At 38.1% G+C, this 21,996-nt stretch overlaps 2 protein-coding genes across 5 annotated transcripts; both read left to right on the top strand.

Moving 5' to 3' along the window:
- The first annotated feature begins 116 nt into the window (after nucleotides 1-116).
- On the top strand, nucleotides 117-9,243 carry LOC108276392 (uncharacterized). 2 transcript variants are annotated; one of them, XM_047150820.2, is made up of 5 exons: nucleotides 117-251; nucleotides 3,721-4,308; nucleotides 4,416-4,451; nucleotides 7,420-7,521; nucleotides 7,649-9,243. In XM_047150820.2, exons 1-5 carry the CDS (start codon nucleotides 229-231, stop codon nucleotides 8,586-8,588), a joined length of 1,689 nt encoding a protein of 562 aa, XP_047006776.2. In that variant the 5' UTR covers nucleotides 117-228; the 3' UTR covers nucleotides 8,589-9,243. The 2 variants fall into 2 exon arrangements, with proteins under 2 accessions (XP_047006776.2, XP_017343520.2); XM_017488031.3 differs by lacking the exon at nucleotides 117-251 and adding an exon at nucleotides 1,994-2,509.
- Nucleotides 9,244-15,279: 6,036 nt separating this feature from the next.
- On the top strand, nucleotides 15,280-21,649 carry LOC128628834 (apolipoprotein L1). Of its 3 annotated transcripts, XM_053673774.1 has the most exons (6): nucleotides 15,280-15,475; nucleotides 16,835-16,922; nucleotides 18,047-18,571; nucleotides 18,648-18,686; nucleotides 20,050-20,148; nucleotides 20,300-21,649. In XM_053673774.1, the coding sequence occupies exons 2-6, from the start codon at nucleotides 16,906-16,908 to the stop codon at nucleotides 21,240-21,242; spliced, it is 1,623 nt and encodes a 540-aa protein (XP_053529749.1). In that variant the 5' UTR covers nucleotides 15,280-15,475; nucleotides 16,835-16,905; the 3' UTR covers nucleotides 21,243-21,649. The 3 variants fall into 3 exon arrangements, with proteins under 3 accessions (XP_053529749.1, XP_053529750.1, XP_053529751.1); XM_053673775.1 differs by lacking the exon at nucleotides 16,835-16,922; XM_053673776.1 differs by lacking the exon at nucleotides 15,280-15,475 and having other exon boundaries at nucleotides 16,718-16,922; nucleotides 18,651-18,686.
- The last annotated feature ends 347 nt before the right edge of the window (nucleotides 21,650-21,996 follow it).

Raw genomic sequence — 21,996 nt, 5'->3', positions numbered from 1 at the left:
TGTTTTTAATAAATACAGACACTCTATTATCCAGCACACTGAATCTAGGAGTTTAGACAGTGAGGGCTTTGTTTCAGGCTCGTGACAGGAGGTTTTGTCTCATACACGTGGGACAGTGCAGTTAGTAAGACAGCTAACTCTGCTCCTAAACTTTTTCCAGCATGTGTTTACTGACAGTTTCACATCCATGAACTCCTGATTCAACACATCGTAATTCGCTTCTACACGATGGCTTCACATTTATCCTTGAGGTAAAGCACATTATGATGATGTTTCTGTAGTATTTGTGTGACTGATGAACATAAACCCTGTGAGATGTGTTTGTTCTAGAGGACCTCAATGTGAGCTGGTAGTTGATTAAATGTAGTATTTAAGTTGACTCTAACATCTGATTGTGCGATTTGACTAGACGGCCTGTTTTTCTTGGTTGAGGTTGAGTTTGTGTCTATAACGGGGCATAGTGCTGTGACTCTCCCTCATCAGTACTGGTGCTTTAACAAAACATTTCATTGTTCTGCTGGAAGCTGACCTGTCCCGTGGTGTTTATCTGGAGCAGTGTCATATTTTAAACTGATTAAACACTGAGCTGCACATCTGAACAAATCCACACAGCTGAAAAACTAAAATAATAGAAGGAGTTTTCCTAAAGTGTGTGTATCTGGATTGTACGACTAAGTAAACTTGAAGAGGGTCTTTTGTTAATTCTTAGATGCGAAAGTGGAGTTTATATATATATATATATATATATATATATATATATATATATATATATATATATATATATATATATCTATCTATATATATATATATATATATATATATATATATATATATATATATATATATATATATATATATATATATAAAATTTCATACAGGAATGTTAATAGCTACTAGGTGTTTGTGTGTCTGAAACTAACCACATACACACATTCAGTAAGTTGTTAGTGCTGATATGTATGATGTTGTCCTTTATTCACTTGGAGAATCAAAATTCATCAACCAGAGAATCTCAGTGCTTTTTAAGAAGATATTCTACAGAGAATCCACTAAACAGTGTTAAACACACAATCACAAAAAATAACCCTCAGGCTAACTATAGGCTATTTAAACCTGATGCAGGTAAGAATCATTTACTTGTAGACTAACTTCAGGCCAGTCTTCATAATATGTTGTAATAACCTGATATATAAATGAATGAGACATCTTTATTATTTTAACTCAAATTCATCCATCAATATTTCCAAGTAGTTTATGCATTTATGTTTGGTATGTATTTATGATATTAAATATTTATATTATTACTGATGCGCACGGTGGGTATTCGATTCCCACACACACCTGTGTGTGCGGAGTTTGCATGTTCTCCCCGTGCTGCGGTGGTTTCCTCCCCGAGTCCTCCCTCAGTCCAAAGACATGCTAGACATGGTAGGTTGATTGGCATGTCCAAAGTGTCCGTAGACATGCGATGGATTGACACCCTGTCCAGGGTGTATCACGCCTTGTGCCCGATGCTCCCTGGGATAGGCTCCAGGTTTCCCCATGACCCTGAAAAAGATAATGGATGGATGGATTATTACTGATATCACAGTCTCTTCAGTGTTCAGTCCGGTCCGGGCGCTTTAAAGGAATCTCCCAGAACTAAAACAGGATCTCTAACAGATCCCGTCCTCTGTCGTTGAACTCGGCAGAAAGCTTGAGATGTGTGCTCTAATCTCGCAATTTAATAGGTCACAGAAAAGAAAGTGAAACAGGCACTTCACTGACTCTTTTGAACAAACCGGTTTTAACGAAACGTTTCGGTTCATTTGATTCACTCAGAGCAGGATCTGTCAATATCCCATAGGATGCAGTTTTAGAACGTTGACGTATTAAAAAGAGGCACAATCTCATGCTATAACATATATAACATAACTTTGTTTAAATAGCAATGCGACAACGTGAGAGGATTATTATTCTTAGTGAATCGATTCTCCTGACTCACTGAAAAGAATCGTTTGGAAAAGAACGGAACGTTGATAACTATTTTTTTTAACAGCAGTGAAGTGAAGTCCACTGTGTTTTCAACGAGACGTGGAGGCACTATTATTCCTTTTCTTCTTCTTCATCATCATCTTCATCTTGTTATTTTTGCTAACATTAGACTTTTTATTGGATCTTAAGCAGTGTTTTCTGACCGTCCTTTCTTGATGTTTTGCTCAGGACTGAAAGCGAATACAGAGAAAAGCTTGAACCCGTCATTTGTTTTTGTTCTAACACGCCTATACACCCTGCGACATGCAAAGAGTTACGACGAATTTGTGTTTAAAAGTGTCGTAAACGAATTGAAACACCCGGAAACGTCGACAAACGTGACCAAGTTTTGAGAAACTTCTTCATTCTACAGAGAAGAAGAAGAAGAAGGAGAAGAAGAGACGACGAAGAAGAACTGATCCACATTCTATGATTTAGAGCAGACGAAGTGGACTAGGAAAAGCTACAATTCTGATTCAATGGGTTCCAAAAGCAGGTTTGTGGTTTGTGGTATCGAACAGGAGTTAATGTCCCTCCCATGCAGCTCAGATAATAATAATAATAATGAAACGTTTCTGGTTAAACAGCTGTAAATGCAGTGATCATCTCTGTTCTGTTCTGTACTGCACATTTTCACACCATAAACAGTGCCTTTGTCCTTAATGTGTACACAGATTAGCTTTTAAAAGAACCATATTTGAATCTGCACTTATTAGGCCTTAGAGGCATTAATGCTTTTACTGGATTGATTTCTTTTGGTGTCACTGTTCATAGAAATAATATTTCAATTTAAATGATATCAGAGATGTTCACATGTTTTATTGCTTTAAGTGCTGTGTATAATGTAGAACCTAAGAATAGATCAGAACGTATCAGAACAGGATTAGGTGGAGCTTTTGTGTGCATTACACAACGATTACGGGTTCAGTTGTGGTACAGAGAGTCCGAGAATTAATTTAGAGATTAATTTACATGCACTTCCTCGCTCTTTATTTTGCATAATGTCAGATACTGCAGGTTCCAGTACTGTACATCAGAATTATTTTCTTCTCTATATTCTGTAGAAGATTTCATACACTATCTGTAAAATTTTATCTTGATTAATGGTCACTGCTTTTATTCATTGAACTTTATTTAGAGTTGGTCATTACAATTTGGTTAAGAATCAAGCTTTTTTAATTTAAATGTCAGTGTTTTTAATAATACAAGTTAAAGTGCAACACCTTGCATTCCTCTTGTGTTGATGTGATGTGTGGTATTCATGTGTGGCAGGTTTTAAACACTGTGTTAAACACTTCCTGGTTCTAACTTCGCCACAGTGGCACCACGGTGGACTTTAGAGATCATATTAAACGATTAAGTAATAAATAATAAGCGTGTGTTGCTGTTATGGTAAAATACCGATTGGTGGCGTGGTGTGATGAGTTACTGTTACCACTCCTTATCCAAATCTTCCCTAGATCATTGATTACGCATGTTTTTTTAAATCTATTTTTAATCTACACAGACAAACCCCTGACTTAGTCAACTTAAAAAAAAAAAAATATCACTGTCCACATGTTGGGTATTCAGGTTTATCTGATAGTGCTCATGTTTCTAAAAACCAACACCTTTTCAATATGTAGCATGTGATGACTTTAAATTTTAACCTCAGTTTGTAGGGCAGCTTTAGGAATTTGTACTGATTCAGTGATGTTTTTATCACAGAGAGAAACTGCAGGAGCAGCTGGGCGAGTACATCTTCGATACTGTCAAATACATTGAAACAGTAAAGGAGTTTTGTGACGGAGAATCAAAATGGACCTTACAGAGAGAGTCCGAGCTCGATATGATGAGAGACATCAAAGTCCGGGCCGATCAGATCACTCTGAAGTTTGACCATGTTCAGAAGGCTGAGGACAAGGCCAAAGCTTTTCGAGAGTACATGTGGAGTGGCCTGACTCAGGTTACAGCAGATTCCAGAAGGCAGAAGCTGGAGAAGGAGCTAGGAGAAGTTTTGAAGAAGACTTTAGAAGGACTGGAGAAACTCCAACACTTCCTGGATGCAGTGGAGAAGCTAGCCGTCACCTCACTGTTTGTGTTCATGGATGAGAGCTTCATGCCAAAGGGTGTGAGCTCCATGTCCGTACGTTCAGTGATCTCTGCAGCCAGAATCGTGTCTCCACTCCTCGTCCACTTCAAGAGAGATGCAGGAGCGTTCTTTCTGCCGATCCTCAGGAATGTGGATGTCCTGGCCATCCAGCTGGACAAATACATCTGTATCACTCAGCAGATCTGTGAGAAGATGGAGAAAAAGTATTGAACATATCCTTATACTAAAAAAAAGTCTAACTGGATTGCATGAATAGAGCTTTTAGTCGTTAAACCAAATAGTTTTGACAAACTGTGATTTCTCTTTGCAGGTCCAAGAGCATTTCATGTTATGGTGATATTCATAAGTAAGTGTCATCCAGATAAGGTCTTCTCTCCTTTCATGTTGGCTTATAAATACTTAGAGCTTAACTTTAAGGCCAGTTTGCTATATCTGGATTTTTTCAATTATTTCTTCAAGTATGGCATGTTCCTAGATAAATGTGTCTTTATCAGGCAGATTTAGAAGGTGTGAGGACGTATTCACCCATATCACATATCCCAGATGTGGATCTTTACCTCATGAATAGCCTGATTAAACACGGGTGTTCAATGGAGAGATAAATACTGAGACAGTGTCTGAATCCTGAGTAGTAATCGGAAGGGTGTTCCATAGGTGGGGGGACTGTAGTCTTTATTATTCTAGGTATTAATAAAGAGTCTTTTGATTGAAGCAGGTGTCACAGATCACAAGTAACGTTTGCTTGGGTGCTGTGGGGTGAGACCATTCGGTGCTTAAGAGGCCATTAGTAATATTTTATTTACAATTCAAGATTTTGGATAATCTTGATGCGTTCTATTGAGGAATCTAGATGAAACATACAGCTGTATCTCATCATTATAGCAGTAAAGGCCAACACCATGTTTACAAATAATTGCACCCAGAGGTAGAATACTGTATATAGAGAAAAGGCAGTGGGCCTAAAATAGACTTTACATTTGTATGCTCACAGAAGCCACCATTTACATCTACAAACTTAATGATTAGCTAGATAAGACCTGAGCCAGGAGTGAGACGTTCCCTTAACCCTGACAACATTTTGTAGTCTGTCTAGAAGTATATTATGATCTTTGGTATCAAGAGCTAAACTGATATCAAGCAACAGAAGCAGAGACCTGATCAGAGATGTAGAGATGTAACTGTATGAAAAATTTATATCATGATTATCGTGACCAAAACTATCATGTTTATCAGTATTATCATGGTATTGTTAAAATGTGCTGAAAATATCCAAAAAGTACTGATACACACACTGAGATCGTTTAAACAGGTTTTATATCTGACTATAAAGTGATGGATGGTTGTCACTAGGCTTGTTGCGATCATTTATTTCAGTTAGAGAACATGGCGGAAATCAGCGACGGAGAATTTCCAACCTTCCAAGAGGACCAAATCCCAAGTGTGGTCATATTTTGGATTTTTTAAAGATGCTGAGGGAAACTTAATAGAAGATGGAAACCCTGTCTGCATAGCTTGCCAGAAGAAAGTTTATGTGAAAGGAGGTTTTGGTGCTTCGTTGGTGCTTTTCCCTCTTTTCCCAATCGCTTTTAAATTCCTTACGAATGCTCGTGCGTCCACACGCGTTTCACTTTTGCTTTCGAATTTGCGGCAATTTGGAGGCAGCAATTACTTGAATGGTGGGTTCATTATTACTCTTAATGAAAAGCACAACAATAACAAAACAGTACAATGACCAACTCGCTTATATTAAACCAAATCTTCTGCCATCTCGCCTCACTTTCGTCACGTGATATATGTAATCTGACTCCTGCTGATCTGTGCTGCGACTCTGACTCATTCAGCTCATTTTGACTAATTCGGCTGAACTGAGCAGACGCGTTCAGTTTTAAATTGTAGCGTCCGCTTTCATGCTCAAAAAACAATGTTGCATGCTGCACCTGCGTGAGACTCATGCTGGCTGAGTGTGGAGAGCATTTATCATGAGTTTTAAAATCACGATAATCGCGCACGGTTTTAATGATAATTAAATGTGACACGGTAATGCTGACCGTCTGGAAATTTGATCGTGGTTTATCGTGAAACTGGTAACCGTTTCATCCCTAATCAGATGGCAGTAGTAGGTCATTTATTACTTTAACCAGTGTTGTCTCAGTACCATGATGAGGCCAAAATTCCAACTGAAAGATTTCATGAAAGTGCTCTTATAGGGCGGCTCTGGCTCAGGTGGTAGAGCGGGTTGTCCACTAATCGTAGGGTTGGCGGTTCGATTCCTGGCCCAAATGACTCCACATGCCGAAGTGTCCTTGGGCAAGGCACTGAATCCCAAGTTGCTCCCGATGGCAAGTTAGCGCCTTGCGTGGCAGCTCTGCTGCCATTGTTATTTGTGTGAGTGGGTGAATGAGACACAGTGTAAAGCACTTTAGAAAAAAGTGCTATATAAGTGCAGACCATTCACCATTCTGTGCAAGTATGACCCTAACTGCAGAACTGAAACCTTTTCTACGATCTTGAAATGCTGTACTTTGACAGTTTTCAGAAATAGTTGTTTAGATGTCTTGTAGCAGTAGACAAGTTTGAGTGCTGTAAGAAAAATATATGAGGACGTCGAAGATCTTAATGAAGAATAACTTCGCACTGAAAAAGTACATGGAAAGTTTCGGGTTCATCGGAGTCAAAGTGAACCACGAGCAATATCAGCTCAGACATTTTACACTGTTTTTCATCCCAGTTTTCCTGCCTGTACTATAAATGAAGTCTTACATTATTGATGTTACAGGTGTGACTACCCAAATGTTGGGGTGATTTGATTGTCTACATAGATGTCTGTCTGAATAATAATTATGGTCACATACCCATTTGTTCAAGGATGGCTGTTGATGTCCCATTGCTGCTCCCATGCAATAAATTATTGAATGTCACTTCAGGTGGTATTATCCATATAGTGCTGAGACAGAGATGAATCGTGTCTATGATAATTAAGCCTTTTTGGGAGATGAGCTTGTTGTAAAACCTACCTTGGAGTGGAATCCACTTAGAGGCAGTCTGTAATTTCTTACACTACCAAAGTGCTGAAAATTTTGCAGTGCAATTGAAAACAATTTTGCTCAAATAGAAAATACATAACTACATGATACATTTCTTGCTTGGAATGGAGTAGGAGGTGCATACTGATTATGTCAGGTGACAGTGATTTGTTAAAAGAATTGTTATGGTAAGAACAGCAAATGATTGGTCAAACAAGAACATGTCCTGCTTGTGGAAAATCACGTTCACACAGGGTTTAGGTGTTTTACATCTTATCTATCGTGTTACAGATGTAAAAATGGAAAATCTTCACACACAACGTTTTATTTGAACATGAGTGAGGAGTCTGTGCAAAAACTGTATGACCATTTACTCCAGCTAACCAAAATCAGGTAAAAGCATTTCCATTTATTTATTTAGCATTTTGAAGATTCTGACCAGATTGTTCTTAGAGGTTTAGTGATTGACTTTTGAAATGTAGAAATCTGCTATTAGTATTTCAGAACCTTTTCTTTACAGGATGGATGAGTCATTCAGGCTGACTTTCCTATTCGATGTAAAGGCACAGGACTTCATCTTTATATTCAGTGAGCGCCACTGTAGAATGCTTGAGTTTCTGGATGATTTAGAGAAGGCTGCAGTTGAGCTGGACAAGATGAAGAAGGGCTCCAACATTTCCACTGTGGCTGGAAGTTCAGTCGGTATTGCAGGAGGTGTTTTGTCCATCGTAGGTTTAGCTCTCGCTCCCGTCACTGCAGGCGTATCTTTGGCCCTCACGCTAACAGGTGTTGGTCTCGGAGTCACCAGCGGCGTCAACAGCCTCGTTACAGTCTTCACTGAAATTGCAGTGAACAGTCATCATGGGAAAAATGCCGACAACATCTTCATCAGGTTTATGGAAGATGTGCAGAAGATCCAAGGTTATATGGGAGAAGTTGCCAGAGTTGAGGGTCCTATAGCAAGTGTACATGGAGTTACCGCAGCTGTTGAAGTTGGGAAACTGGCCGCTCGTGCTGGAGCAGTAGGCAAAAGTATTGATGCTATAGTGGATGGAGTTTCAGCTGTAAAAGTTCTCAGTAGTGAGGAGGTGATTGCAAAGGCAGTTAATATGGGGCTTCAGGAAGCTAATGCAGGTCGGAGCATCCCAAAACTGGCTGCAGATCTTCCTGACATTGGGCAGCTGGCTAAAGGAACTCCTCTGGCCATTTCAAAGTCAGCCAGGGCAGGGTTCATCGGCTTAAATGCCTTATTTATTGGTCTGGATGTTCTGTTTATCTGCAAAGACAGTATCAGTCTGTCCAAAGGAAGCAAAAATGAAGTGGCTCAGCTCATTCGCTCCAGGTCAGCTTTGTGGAGCTCAGAGGTGAAGGCGTGGGAGAATATCCATGACCAGCTGTGTGAAGCAATGTCAAGCTTTTACAACAATCGGGAAATTCTAGAGCAACCGTTCCGTCCTTAACATCCTTAACATCACCTTGAACTCAAACAAGATGGTTTGGTAAAATGTTGTTAAAACTCCTGTTTGATAGCTGATTTTGAGTATTTTGGTTTGGGTGTCAGGGTCAAGATTGTAACAGTGCACACAAACATAGACACAATACAGAGAGTTTCTGTCTAAAACTCATTCTGGGGTGGGGCTAAGTGTGTGATGTCACTAAATATATGGCACAGCTTTGGATCATGTCTGGGATTTGTTTATTTCCATTGTTGTCATGTTCAAATTTCATTTTGTTAAACAGGTAATCAACGTAACTGTATAAATAATGACTATTTCAATAATTAACATGCAGATGACAATCACAAAGTGTTGATTAATACTCCAAAATTCCTGAAAAAAAACCTGAAATGACTTTTTACATCTCTTCTATTTCTACACAAAATTTCTGTGCTACTGTAAATGTTTTTTCTATTTCTAAGCAGTGCTGTATAAACTTTATAAACAAAATTAAGTAATCAAACAGGAAACATGTTGTGGTTAGGCTGGTAAAGAAGACTATTCAGTCACATATATGTGCATTTTGCTTGCGTTTTCTTAACTCTTTGTTGACTGTAAATCTCTTGTATGATTAAACCACTGTGTACACAGTCAAATAAATGTTGTCATTACAAAAGAGGCTTAACTCACTAGTGTGTGTCTGTGGTTTGGGTGTGACTGAATACAAAAGTCCAAGAGTCTCCAAAAAATAAATAAATCAACTTGTGTAGTAGCTTGCACCTCTCCATCTTTTCCTGTTTCTTCTACTGTGTCTTACAGACCTGAGTGAAATATGTCCCATCTCGCACAGTCACTGATGGCTCCTGAAGTTCTGTACCTGTGGATTAAACACGTTATTACAACATTTGTGCAACACCATATTTCAATCTGTTTGCAAAAAATACTGAAATTACTAAAGAAAAGGGGTGTTTTCAGAGTCCAAAATTGACATCAGTACTTAAAATCTGAAAGATCATCACATTCAGATATGGGTTACACACGTTTATATAGATTTTTTTGTTCAATCCATTTAGATTATGCAATATACGTCTCCTTTGATGCTCTGCATAACTGGGGACTGCATGGGAGGTGTGGCTAGAAAGAAACCGTTGCTCAAGTATAGCTGTATGAAAGCATGAGAATGACCCAGTGAAGATTTTGTTTTATGTGTGTGATGAGACCGAAATTGTGGTGCAAACCAAGTGGGCTGTACCTCAAATAACACCATCTTTATAGTTAAACTTTGTGGTGGCAGCATCATGCTCTAAGGATGCTTTTCATCCTCAGAATCTGGGCTTCTTGTCATAATTGAAGAGAGAATGACTGGAGCAAAATACAGGGGGATACTGTATTGTGGTTTCTGCTAAAACAAAACTAAAACAAAACTAAAGCTTGGGAGATACTTCATTCTTCAGCAGGATGATGGTCCAAAACACAAGGCCAAAACAATGCAGGAGTGGTTAAAAAATGTTCTACAGTGGTCCAGATCTGAATCCCACTGTGAATCTATGGCACCTTTTGAAAACTGCAGTCAACAAACAAAAAACTTCAGATTTTGCAGAGCAAATCTGCCAGAAAGAATTGGGAAAATTCCAAACAGTGTGCAGAGCTGGTATGAACTTTGACCCCAACACACTTACAGCTGTTACTGCAGCAAAAGCTGCTTCTACCAAGTACTAGTCTGAAGGGGGCAACATTTTTCAGTTTTGAATAATTTATTCAAGCTCTGTCAACAGCGAATGAATTTTCTCTTTGAAGTGTTAATTTAAGATCATTTTGGGTTGCAATAAAAATACTGACTGGAACAGTCTGTGTACATGTCCTTCGTAGTCCAGATGAATCAGATGATTTTAAGGGGGTTGAATACTTTTGAAAGGCACTGTAGATTTAAATCTATATCTGGATTTCTGTGAAGCTGCTTTGTGACAATCTCCATTTTTAAAATAGTATATAAATGAAACATAATTGAATTATACTGTTAAGATCTTTAGTTTGAACATCATTTCTGAGTTCTTTTTTTAAACAAGGCTTTTTATATTTGGTAATATTGTAAACCTAATAAGTATGTCTGAGTAATTCTCTGAAGCATGTGGAGTTTATGTGATGATTTAGAATAGGTGAGCTTGCAGGTTTTAATTCCAACCAATCAGGAGACACACCTGGTTCCACTCATTTTAATTATCTAGCCTTATGTAATATGACATATGTAATATATTTTTTTTAATGTTTAAACAAAAATAAAAGAGAATGTACAAAATTAAAATAATATCAAACTAAGCACACATAGACATGGTAAAATGTTATTTACATGCAGTAGAGTTGTAATTTGTTTAGCATGATGTCTAGATTTAAATTGTACAAAAATAAAGCTATACAGAGGCTTGGGCTGTGCCAAAGTATCACTACATTTCCAGAGGCAATTCTGCCTTCTATATTCCTGAATGAATATTAATTTTCCATTAAAATCTTTCACATTTATAGACTTCAGGAAAAAATTAAGTTTTCAATGAAAGCAGAGTAATGTGTAATCAGAGCATTTTTGCAGTTTTAGAAAGTAAAATTTGCATTGTATGTTTAAAAACATTATTATTGTATCATATTCAGGTTTCATTTCGGTGAGTGAGTTAAAATGTGTCATGCCAGAGATTGAAATAAACTGAATAAACATGATAAAAGACACAAATTGTTAATAAATTGGTAATAATTGTACTGAAATTCCTGAAATGTTCCATTTTTGGAAATAAAAGCTTTACATTATAACATTCTACTCCCCCACTTTCTATATTGTCTGAGCCTGTTTAATTCCATTTGAATTCTATACTCATTAATTCACTTTTAAAATGTTCTCTCATATTTGATTTTAATACAGTGTCCTCCACTAATATTGGCACCCTTGGTAAATAAGAGCAAAAAAAGGCTGTGAAGAATTGGCTTTATTGTTTAACCTTTTGAGCTTTTGTTTAAAAAATCACACAAATTCTCTGCTCTCAAAAAAAAAAAAAAAACCCACAGGTTTATCCCCAAAAATATCTTTGTCTTGAAAGACAAATGAGTCCTTCATTACAGAAGACTTCACCTCACACCATTGAACCAGTTGAGGTGCATAACCTTCAGACAACTGACCTCCCAAGGCCAGTTGCTTGGCATCCATGAACAGCAGATTCCATAAGTGTCATCGAGGAAATTCTCCAAAATGGTAGAGGGGACCAACAAGCAGCAACCACACCACATCCAGGCTCCCATGTGAGTAACGCAACCACTTCCGCTGACCCAGAAGTGATTCCTCAAAAAAACATGATGGTTCTTCAGGCAAATGCAAAAAGGTTTCCTAATGTAATATGAGTTTCTCTTTGTTAGTGCTCTTGTGTATTTTTCCAGAGATTTATATAAAATCTGACAGGTGCTAAGCAAAGCAGACATGTTTAACTCCATGCTGATGTATCAAACCTACGCAAATTTTGAACAAGAATTATGTAAAGCATTCGATCACCTGGAAACGGGAAGTGTTAGAGAGAGACTGTTGACACTGAAACCATGTAAACAGTCTCCTAATGATTTTGCATTTCCCACTTTGGTGACATCGTGACACAAAGTATATTCCAAAATACACACAGCTGTTTTGTGGTTTGGTGGGGTTTTGTGTGCATAAGTGAATACCGTAAATATGACTGGTTCAGGTGTGGTATAGAAAAGTATATTTACAAGTACTCTCTCATTCCTTTAGTTCATACTGAAACTAAAGTTAGAACTACAGCAGATGTTCCTGTTCATCCAGAACTCAGGCTGTGGGTAAATAACAATCTCAGGCTCAGTCTCTCAATTCAACCGTATTTCATATTCTGTAGACATTTTCATACATCGGTCTGTAAGATCTGGAGTAATCATTACAGATTTCAGTTCCCTGCTTTTACACAGCTAATTTAGCCAAATCTGAACTGAACACTTACAGGTAGAGACTGAAAGTGTTTCCATATGCTTTATACTGAGTATTAATCACCCTTTATACTCTGATGGGATGTTTCTTACTTTACAGATATCAACACCAGCACTGCTGCAGCTGATCCACTCATACTTGCACAATAAACACAATCATAACAATGTCAGTGTTGTACTGAGAATAAACCACTGCATACAGATATAGGGTAAATGGATCTCATAAACAGGCTCCTCAGTGTGTCTTGCATTGGGCCCAATTTCATCCTCATTTCTCTTCTCACCGGTGGCATGATAAGGACAAAACTTGATGATGTTGTGGATAAAAATGACATGAAATAAACACGAGGGAGATTGAGTATGAGTAAAAATGTAATTTTATTGGTAATTCACAGGACGGGTGGGTGCGTAGTCTGGAGGAGAGTAAGAGGGGGAGGAAAATGGGGTGCGTCCTGGGGACATGGGGAAATCAGGGTGGGTGAAGTGAGCGGACCACTGAGAGTCGGGCGGACTGGTGGGTGAGAAGAGGGACGGATGGTCGGGGCCCGGATCGGAGAAGACAACATCATCATCCTCGGATTGGAAGCTGGAGGGGGGTTCTGGGTCTGACTGTGTAGAGGCGTCAACACGCACGTTCGTGGGGCAGATTCTGTACCGAAGAAGAGGGGGGAACCCCGGATCTCCATTCTTAGGGGGGGTGCTGCGAAGATAGTTAAGTAGCATCATGATATCAGCAGTGAGATGCACAAGCTGGTAATGAGTGTCCAGATCCAGGTCCAAACCCTGATCCAGGTCCAGTAACGGAGAGAGAGGGGACTGACGACGGGCACCGGCACCTGGACACATAGAAGCGGGATTAGGCGGATTGGAATTACGAGCAATTTAAGAGCAGTAATAGTAAAAAAGTCAAAAAGAAGTGTACGAGCTGAGGAGTGCTAAAAACATACATACACACACACTCTCTTCCTCATACACACACATGAATAACTTTAATAGAATCTTATAGTAATAGAGAAACTATAAAAAGCAGAATTGTAGGATATGCAGGACAGTAGAACTGTAATGATATTAAGAAGTTGGAAGTACAGTAAACCGCTTTTCAAGTAGTATAAATATATATAAAATAAGAAATATAGTGCAAATATGAAAATAAATTATAAACGAGAAATACAGGAAAAAACAGGAAAATATAACTTACTCATGATTCAGATGGTGAAGATTCTCGTCTCGCAAGGAAAGCCTTAATTTTTAGAGAACCATGAAGAAAGCCAGTTATAAGGGTGGCTGCCCCCCCCCTCGAGATAACGATAAGACCAAGGTCCCTCCCGGTTGTTTAGTCGTCTTGCTTACGTCATTTTTTTAACCTAGGGAATTGAGAATCCTGGTTTTTGAAAACCTAGGTAAATGAGAATCCTGGTTTTTGACAACCTAGGTAACTAGAAACTCTGGGTTTTTGTTTCCTGGGTTGTTGGAAATGCCTGGGTTCTGATTTTATGTGTAAATTAAAACCCCTGGTTTCAATTCTATGGGTAAGTGAAATAGGCCTTTTCTGGAAACCTATGGGTTATCTAGTGTGTAAATACAGTATAAATACTGGAGCTTAAGCTCAGGATAGGGGGATCACTTCTGAGAATTCTCATCGGTGTGGATCTCGTGTGGTGGAATGAAACAATAAAGCTGGACCCTTGCTTCTTCTCACTCACGGCTGGTGTATTTTTTCTATCTCCAACTGGTCTCAGAGGTAGATGTGAGTATTGGCTTCTAAGTTGAATTTTAAATGTTTTTGGGTAATAGGCTAAATTCGAACCAACAATGAGTTACTGTTATCACTGCAAAGTTGATTATTTTCATATAACAGCACATCTCCAAGTATTTCACTTCTCTTATACCACAGCAATTTGCCAACAGTTTGACAAAACATTTCGTTGACAAGCATCCCAGTTACACCAGCTGCCAAATCACAGCCATGCTGATATTCAGTATAACCGCAGCCTTGCTTGTGTGATTTTGCTTAAATGTAATTTAGTGTATAGTTTAGAGCCACAGCACAAGTTTCTGCATTGCTGTTTGATAGAAAACCTGGATTAGCTGGGGCTTTTGTGAACGTAAAAAAAAAAGTTTGGGTGTGGTACAGAAAACTAGTTTACATATTTACATGTATTGCCTCATTCCTTTATAGGATAACTCTTCTGTACATTGTTTTTACTAAAACAGATATTAATTATCTATATGAAGTGTATTGGTCACACAGACTATACAGAATATATAGTAATGCATCAGAAGCCTAATTCGATCCACACACCCTTGCTGATTCTCATGTGTATGTCTAAGAACACTTCCATTTTACTGTTTGTCAGAAGGAGTAAACATGAGGCATGTTTTTATTTTTCCTGTGTGTGCTACAAATGAATCTCCTATAAATAAATCTGGAGCTTTAACAGATTCTGTGTTTTAACTCTGTGGTGTGGTGATAGCTCACAGAACAGAAAGTGAAACTTCACTATTCACTTTACGGGCTTATCACTTGGTTTGTCCACATATAGATAGTTTGTGTACATTTAGAAGAAAATGATAAAGTCAATGATTTTCTTTGTGGTTATGTTACCCATAATCCCAGTTGTTGAGAAAACCCAGTTGTTGAGAAAAGAGCAGAATCTGAAAACTTTTTAACAGCTTTAAAGTCTGAAATTTTGTCAGCATGAGCACAGGGGAGGAGTCATTTCTTCTCATTTTTATTTCCTTCCCCTTAGAGTCAGAGAGCTGAGTTGGATGATGAGGTAGTTTTTGAAGTTTTGTTTAGCACTGAAAGGTAATAAAAGTTGCTTATTTTTGCTCGGCAAGTTACAAACATACACTGCAAGTTGAAGGGATACATAGTTGGGGAATATCAAATTTACAGGAAAATCTACAGCTTTGACTCAAATGGATTCCACAATCAGGTTGGTGATTTAAGTTATTGTTAATAGAACAGAAGTTTGTCCATCACCACACTGTAACCATTTGTACTGTTTGTACTGTAGCTGATTCAGCATTTCAGAAAATAATTCAGACTTTATAGTTAAAATTAGGAACAGCAGTACATGGAATTTTCATCTCTGTTCTGTAATATACTGTACTTGTGTTCACACCATAAAAATTGTATTTGTCCTAAAGATCTAGGGTATGCTCCGTGCAGATTATATCATTTGAAGTCGAGGTTAGTCTTTTTATGCGGAAAGTTTCACACACTGAAGAGCATGAATAGAAATTTGCAGGATTTACCTGTACCCTGTTACAGGAGTATCAGATTTCTTTTGTAAAAACTTATATAAACAATTTATGAATAAATCCATTTGTATCGAGCTTGCTAAATGAGGCCTGTTCTCAATGATATTTTAAATGTGTGGCTGAATGAAATCACAAATTTTACAGTCTTCATTTTTGTTTGCTTACATTTTTGTATAATGTTTTTGTCGAAAACGAACAGCTGCTCCCTTTCAAAGGGAACTTCGACGTTGCGTTTAGCATAACACTATGGGAAGCGCCTCTTGCGCGTGACTGGTATCTGAAGCTTGTGTAAAATCATACCTATTTATAGGCCTTCCATGATCAGGTGACGTGGCAGTTACCTGTTTTGCCTGTTTAAAGATAGAAAAGTAGATTTATAAGCACTCCCTCATTCCTTTAGTTCATACTGAAACTAAAGTTATAACTACAGCAGATGTTCCTGTTCATCCAGAACTCAGGCTGTGGGTAAATAACAATCTCAGGCTCAAGTCTCTCAATTCAACCGTATTTCATATTCTGTAGACATTTTCATACATCGGTCTGTAAGATCTGGAGTAATCATTACAGATTTCAGTTCCCTGCTTTTACACAGCTAATTTAGCCAAATCTGAACTGAACATTTACAGGTAGAGACTGAACAACAAAACAACAAAACTGTGTATCAAATTAGCCAGTCTGACTATTCAGATACTGTCTTTTAAGTGTCATTTGCGCTTTGTTTGTTACGTGTAGGCAACAGTCCTGCAACATAGTTTAGTTTCAGTGCTTTTAGTTCAAGGTTTGTCATTGAACTGGAATCAGGGTAATTAACTCTGCCTTCCCCTGGATACAATGTTAAACCTGTTTAACAGCTTTAAAGTCTGAAAAGTTTTTTGTCAGCTAGAGCACAGGGGAGGAGTCATTTCTTATCATTCTTAATCTTTCCTGTTAGAGTCAGAGAGCTGAGTTGGATGATGAGGTAGTTTCTGAAGTTTTGTTTAGCACTTAAAGGTAATAAAAGTTGCTTATTTTGCTCTGCAACTTACAAACAGACACTGCAATTTGAAGGGATATATAGTTGGGGAATATCAAATCTACAGGAAAATCTACAGCTTTGGCTCAAATGGATTCCACAATAAGGTTGGTGATTTAAGTTATTTTTAATAGAACAGAAGTTTGTCCATCACCATATCATTTTCTTTGTACTGTAACTGATTCAGTCTTAAAATAAGGAACAGCAGTACATGGAATTTTCATCTCTGTTCTGTAGTATACTGTACTGTTGTTCACACCAAAAAATTGTATTTGTCCTAAAGATCTAGGGTATGATCCTTGCAGATTATATCATTTGAAGTCAAGGTTAGTCTTCTTATATGGAAATTTACACACACTGAAGACCATGAGTAGAAATTTGCAGGATTTACCTGTACCCTATTATAGGACTACCAAATTTCTTACGTAAAAACTTAGGATTTATGAATAAATTTGTATACAGCTTGCTAAATGAGGCCAGTTCTCAATGATATTTTAAATGTGTGGCTGAATGAAATCACAAATCTTACAATCTTCAAAAAAAATTTCCTACATGCGTAACCCCGACGTTTTTGTAGTAGTAAAGCTATTAAATATAAATGCTTTATTAAGATTGACACATTACTGAATGTTTCATTAAGGATAATAACGGCTCAGAACTAACATGAATGGGTCCAAGGCATTTTTCTTTTGCTTTTCATCTGCTGTGAACAGTAAATAGAAAACACTTTCAAAAAATACATTCAAAATTTGAGGAGAGGATGCCCTCTGGTGGCGTTGCAAGGAATTGACTGTGGCTGGTGTGACCCACAGGCATTTACAAGCTCTGATGTTTACCATTTACCATGTAGCCTTGGCATCACTTATATGCCTTTAAGACAATGTTATTACCCAGTTTTAGTCCAGGGACAAAGAAGAGACTCAGCCATCTTTAATTGATAAAAAAAAAAAGATCACTGTCCACTTGTTGCATATTAAGTCCCATAGTGTCACATATTATACAACATGAAGTGTGTAATGACTTGAACATTTACTGGATCTGAGGTCAGTTGGTAAGCCTGTGGTAGAAAAAGGTATAAGTAATACAACATAAAGTCATAAATGTGTGACAAAGATTATTAATTAAAATACATAAATGGACATAAAACTTTAGCAAATGATCGCTGAGTCAGAGGAAAATAGTTGAATGCTTTAGGAATTGTGTTAATTATTATTACTTTTTTAAATCACAGAGAGAAATTGGAGGAGCAGCTGGGCAAGTACATCTTAGACACTCTCAAATACACTGAAACTGTCAAGCAGTTTTGTGACGGAAAATCTGAATGGACCTCACAGAGAAAGACTGAGCTCGATAAAATGACAGGCATCAAGGCCAAGGCTGAGGACAAGAACCAGACTTGGGGACAGTACATATGGAAAAGCCTGACAAATGTTTCCAGTAGGCCGGAGCTGGAGAAGGAGCTAGAAGAAGTTCTTAACAACACTTTAGAAGGCCTGGAGGAACTCCAACACGTCCTGGATGCAGTGGAGAAGCTAGCCGTCACCTCACTGGATGTCTTCATGGATGACAGTTTCAGTTCCATGTCCGTACGTTCAGTGATCTTTGCAGCCATAACTGTGTCTCCACTCCTCGTCCACTTCAAGAGAGATGCAAGAGCGTTCTTCCTGCCGAGTCTCAGCAATGTAGAAGTCCTGGTCTTCCAGCTGGACAAATACATCCGCATCACTCAGCAGATCATTGAGAAGATGGAGGAAGGGTATTGAACATATCCTGATTTCATGTAGTATTATAGTCACTCCAAAATACATCTGACTAATTGTGTTTTTTCTTAGCAGATCCAGGAGTGTATCTGGTTCTGGGGGTGTTCATGAGTAAGTATCATCCAGGCAGGGACTTTTCTCCTTTATTTTTCTTTGATAAATTCTGTATATAGTTTAAGTGATTAGGAGTGTAAAAAAATAAATAAAAAAATCAACTGGAGTGAGAAGAAAAGTGAAAGTGCTGGGAAAAAAGAATGGTTTTGGGTTTTGTAGGTGGAAAGTGAAGAACGGAACAAGTTGAAGATATTGAAGTAAAGAGTTCCAGAATTTGGGGGCCATGACTCTACATACACTGCATACAAACATAAAACATCACAGAATGTGATCAGGGCCAGAGAGCTGAGAGACAGATGAAAAGGGAGAGAATTTGAAGAAGTGCCAAAAAGGTGTGAGGATCCACAGGCTTGAATTTGCAGGTGGAGATAAGGGATTTTGTGGAGTTTGTGATCAGCAACACCAATCAGACGCCCAGGAACAGAGGTGATGTGTACACCAGTAGAACAAATTAAATCCAGCATGTGACCATGAGAGTGAATGTGAAAATCAACATGTTTTGTCAGGCTACTGAGCACAGACAAAAGCTCAATGCAGAACTAGCATCCACATAGATTATGATAGTGCCCAAGCACAATCATAGCTGGACATACAGAATTGGCAAGAGGAAATAATTTTATGAATTCAGACTGAATATTTTGGATCGATTAAGTTTTAAGGCTAAAAACCGAAATGATGCTATTTCATCGAGAATTCAGTGGCTAAAATTAAGTGTACTGTAAACTGTAATCAGCAGTCAGGCCATCACCTTTTCCCTGGAGCCTGGGCTTAGCTGAATAACTATCGCTGCTGGCTGACATCAAATTTAGATGGAAATAGTAACCAGATTATAATTAATAATCACACCATTGTTGCTTCTAAGATTACAGAATGAAGCTTAAGCTTAACCAGCAGAGCGCTAATTATAGCTTTTTACATTTTTTACAATTTGCGGCATTTGGCAGACGCTCTAATCCAGAGTGAGTTACATTTACATTATACATGTAATGTAATGTACATTATACATCTGAACAATTGAGGTTTAAGGGCCTTGCTCAAAGGCCCAACAGTGGCCGTTCTGCGGTGCTCACAACCTTCTGAGCAGTAGTCCAACACCTTAACCAAAGGCCTGGCTAATTTAACTTTACTGGTAAATTGAGAGTAATGGTGTACCCATAGTTTTATGTATCTATATCTCTTGAACTTTGCTGTCTGAATTTCCCATAGGTCAGGTTTGCGGGAAGTAGAATGCATATCCTGATGACAGCATATGACAGTGACTGGTTTTTAGAAATGTTGGATGAACATCCAGGGGTCCTATTTGAAGAAATTCTGTTCACATGTGGTTTAGATGTTTAACATCACATGTATTATGTTATAGATGGAAAAATAGGAAATCTTCACGAAACTTGATTTTGAACGTGAGTGAGGAGTCTGCGCAGGATCTGTATGACCATTTACTCCAGCTAACCAAAATCAGGTAAAACATTTCCTTTCATTTAATTTTCCATTAATTTTATTCTGAATGGTGACTTTCGTATTTTATGTTCAAGATTTTTATCAGAAGAATTTGTAATTGATATTTGAAATGGACAAATTTGCTATTAGTATTTCAAAACCTTTTCTTATAGGAAGGATGAGTCATTCAGGATGAATTTCCTATTCGATGTAAAGGCACAGGACTTCATCTTTATATTCAGAGAGCGCTACTCTAGAATGCTTGAGTTCCTGTCTGATTTAGAGAAGGCTGCAGTTGAGCTGGACAAGATGAAGAAGGGCTCCAACATCTCCACTGTGGCTGGAAGTTCAGTCGGTATTGCAGGAGGTGTTTTGTCCATCGTAGGTTTAGCTCTCGCTCCCGTCACTGCAGGTGCATCTTTGGCCCTCACGCTAACAGGTGTTGGTCTTGGAGTCACCAGCGGCGTTAATGGCATTGTTACAGGCATCACTGAAATTGCAGTGAACAGTCATCAAGGGAAAAAAGCCAATGACATCTTCTTGAGATTTATGGAAGATGTGCAGAAGATCCTAGAGTGTGTGGAAGACGTAACCAGCAGGGAGGTTACTGAAGCTAGGACACTGGCCGCTAGTGCTGGTTCAGTAGCCCAGTGTTTTGATGATATTGTGGTTGCAGCTTCAACTGTAAACGCTGTCAAAGCTGAGGATGTGGTTACAACAACAGCTGATTTGTCGATTCAGAATGCTAAAGCAGTTCGGAACATCCCCCAGCTTGCTGCAGATCTTCCTGACATTGGGCAGATGGCTAAGGGAACTTCTCTGGCCCTTTCAAAGTCAGCCAGGGCAGGGTTCATTGCCTTAAATGCCCTCTTTATTGGTGTAGATGTTTTTTTCATCTGTAAAGACAGTATGAGTCTGGCCAAAGGTAGCAAAAATGAAGTGGCTCAGATCATTCGCTCCAGATCAGCTCTGTGGCGCTCAGAGGTTGAGGCGTGGGAGAAGATCTATAACCGTCTGTTTGAAGGAATCGCAGGGTCTTACAAGAATAAAGAAATTTTAGAACAGCCTCTCTACTCTAAAATAATGAATTACATAAAAATGCTGACCTGGCAGTGAGCATGATTATATTCTTTAAGCGATTATTTTATCCTATGATCTTAAATATTCTGTTTAAAATGCTGAAGTTGTTAATGGTGATCAATTAGTCTGCAGTCATTCACATACTGTAGGCTACTGCAGTTGATTTCTATGTTTATCTCTAGAACCCGGTCTGTAGAACCCGGTGGGTATCTGTTTATAATGGAGGACTCTTTTACGCTAATCTTTTCCATGGTGCTTCGGCTCACTTTATAGCCTCTGCAGTGCTTTCAGCGAGCTTTTCGTTAAAAATTGCTTCTTTTTTTTTATTATTTTTAAATTTTTTTTTACAATCATGTTATTATCATATTCAGCTTTCATTTTGGTAATGAGTAACTCATGAGTAATAAGTGCATATCAAAATAAAATCAAATGAATAAACGTGATCAGAGTCACAAATCATTAATAAACTGTTGGTAAATGTGTTGAAATTCAATAAATGATGCATTAAAGTTTCTATGATGTGTGCTTTATAAAGAAAATGTTTTTCTCCAGTTTATTTAGTTGATATGAGAGATAACTACAGTCTCTTTAGAATAGCGCTTACTGAAACACGTTTATTAATAATTATTTATAATTCTCCAATTCCCCCATCAGTATAAATTACTATACATGCATCAGTAATTAGTTTATTTTTTAAATAAAATGTTCACACTAGAACGTCCTTCTCCTCCTCTTTCTCTGTTATCCAAGCTGGTGTGTCTCATTTGATAATAAATCCATTACTGCCTTT

The sequence above is a fragment of the Ictalurus punctatus genome, chromosome 2 (assembly GCF_001660625.3).
Source record: "Ictalurus punctatus breed USDA103 chromosome 2, Coco_2.0, whole genome shotgun sequence".
Lineage (NCBI taxonomy): Eukaryota > Metazoa > Chordata > Actinopteri > Siluriformes > Ictaluridae > Ictalurus > Ictalurus punctatus.
This window is presented reverse-complemented; position numbering and strand designations above follow the sequence as displayed.

Coding starts and splice junctions, on each gene's coding strand:
- LOC108276392 (XM_047150820.2), top strand. CDS start 229: ATGGCTTCACATTTATCCTTGAG. Junction 4,452..7,419: donor TGTTATGGTGATATTCATAA/GTAAGTGTCATC, acceptor ATCGTGTTACAG/ATGTAAAAATGGAAAATCTT. Junction 7,522..7,648: donor CTCCAGCTAACCAAAATCAG/GTAAAAGCATTT, acceptor TTTTCTTTACAG/GATGGATGAGTCATTCAGGC.
- LOC128628834 (XM_053673775.1), top strand. Junction 18,572..18,647: donor ATTGAGAAGATGGAGGAAGG/GTATTGAACATA, acceptor GTTTTTTCTTAG/CAGATCCAGGAGTGTATCTG. Junction 20,149..20,299: donor CTCCAGCTAACCAAAATCAG/GTAAAACATTTC, acceptor CTTTTCTTATAG/GAAGGATGAGTCATTCAGGA.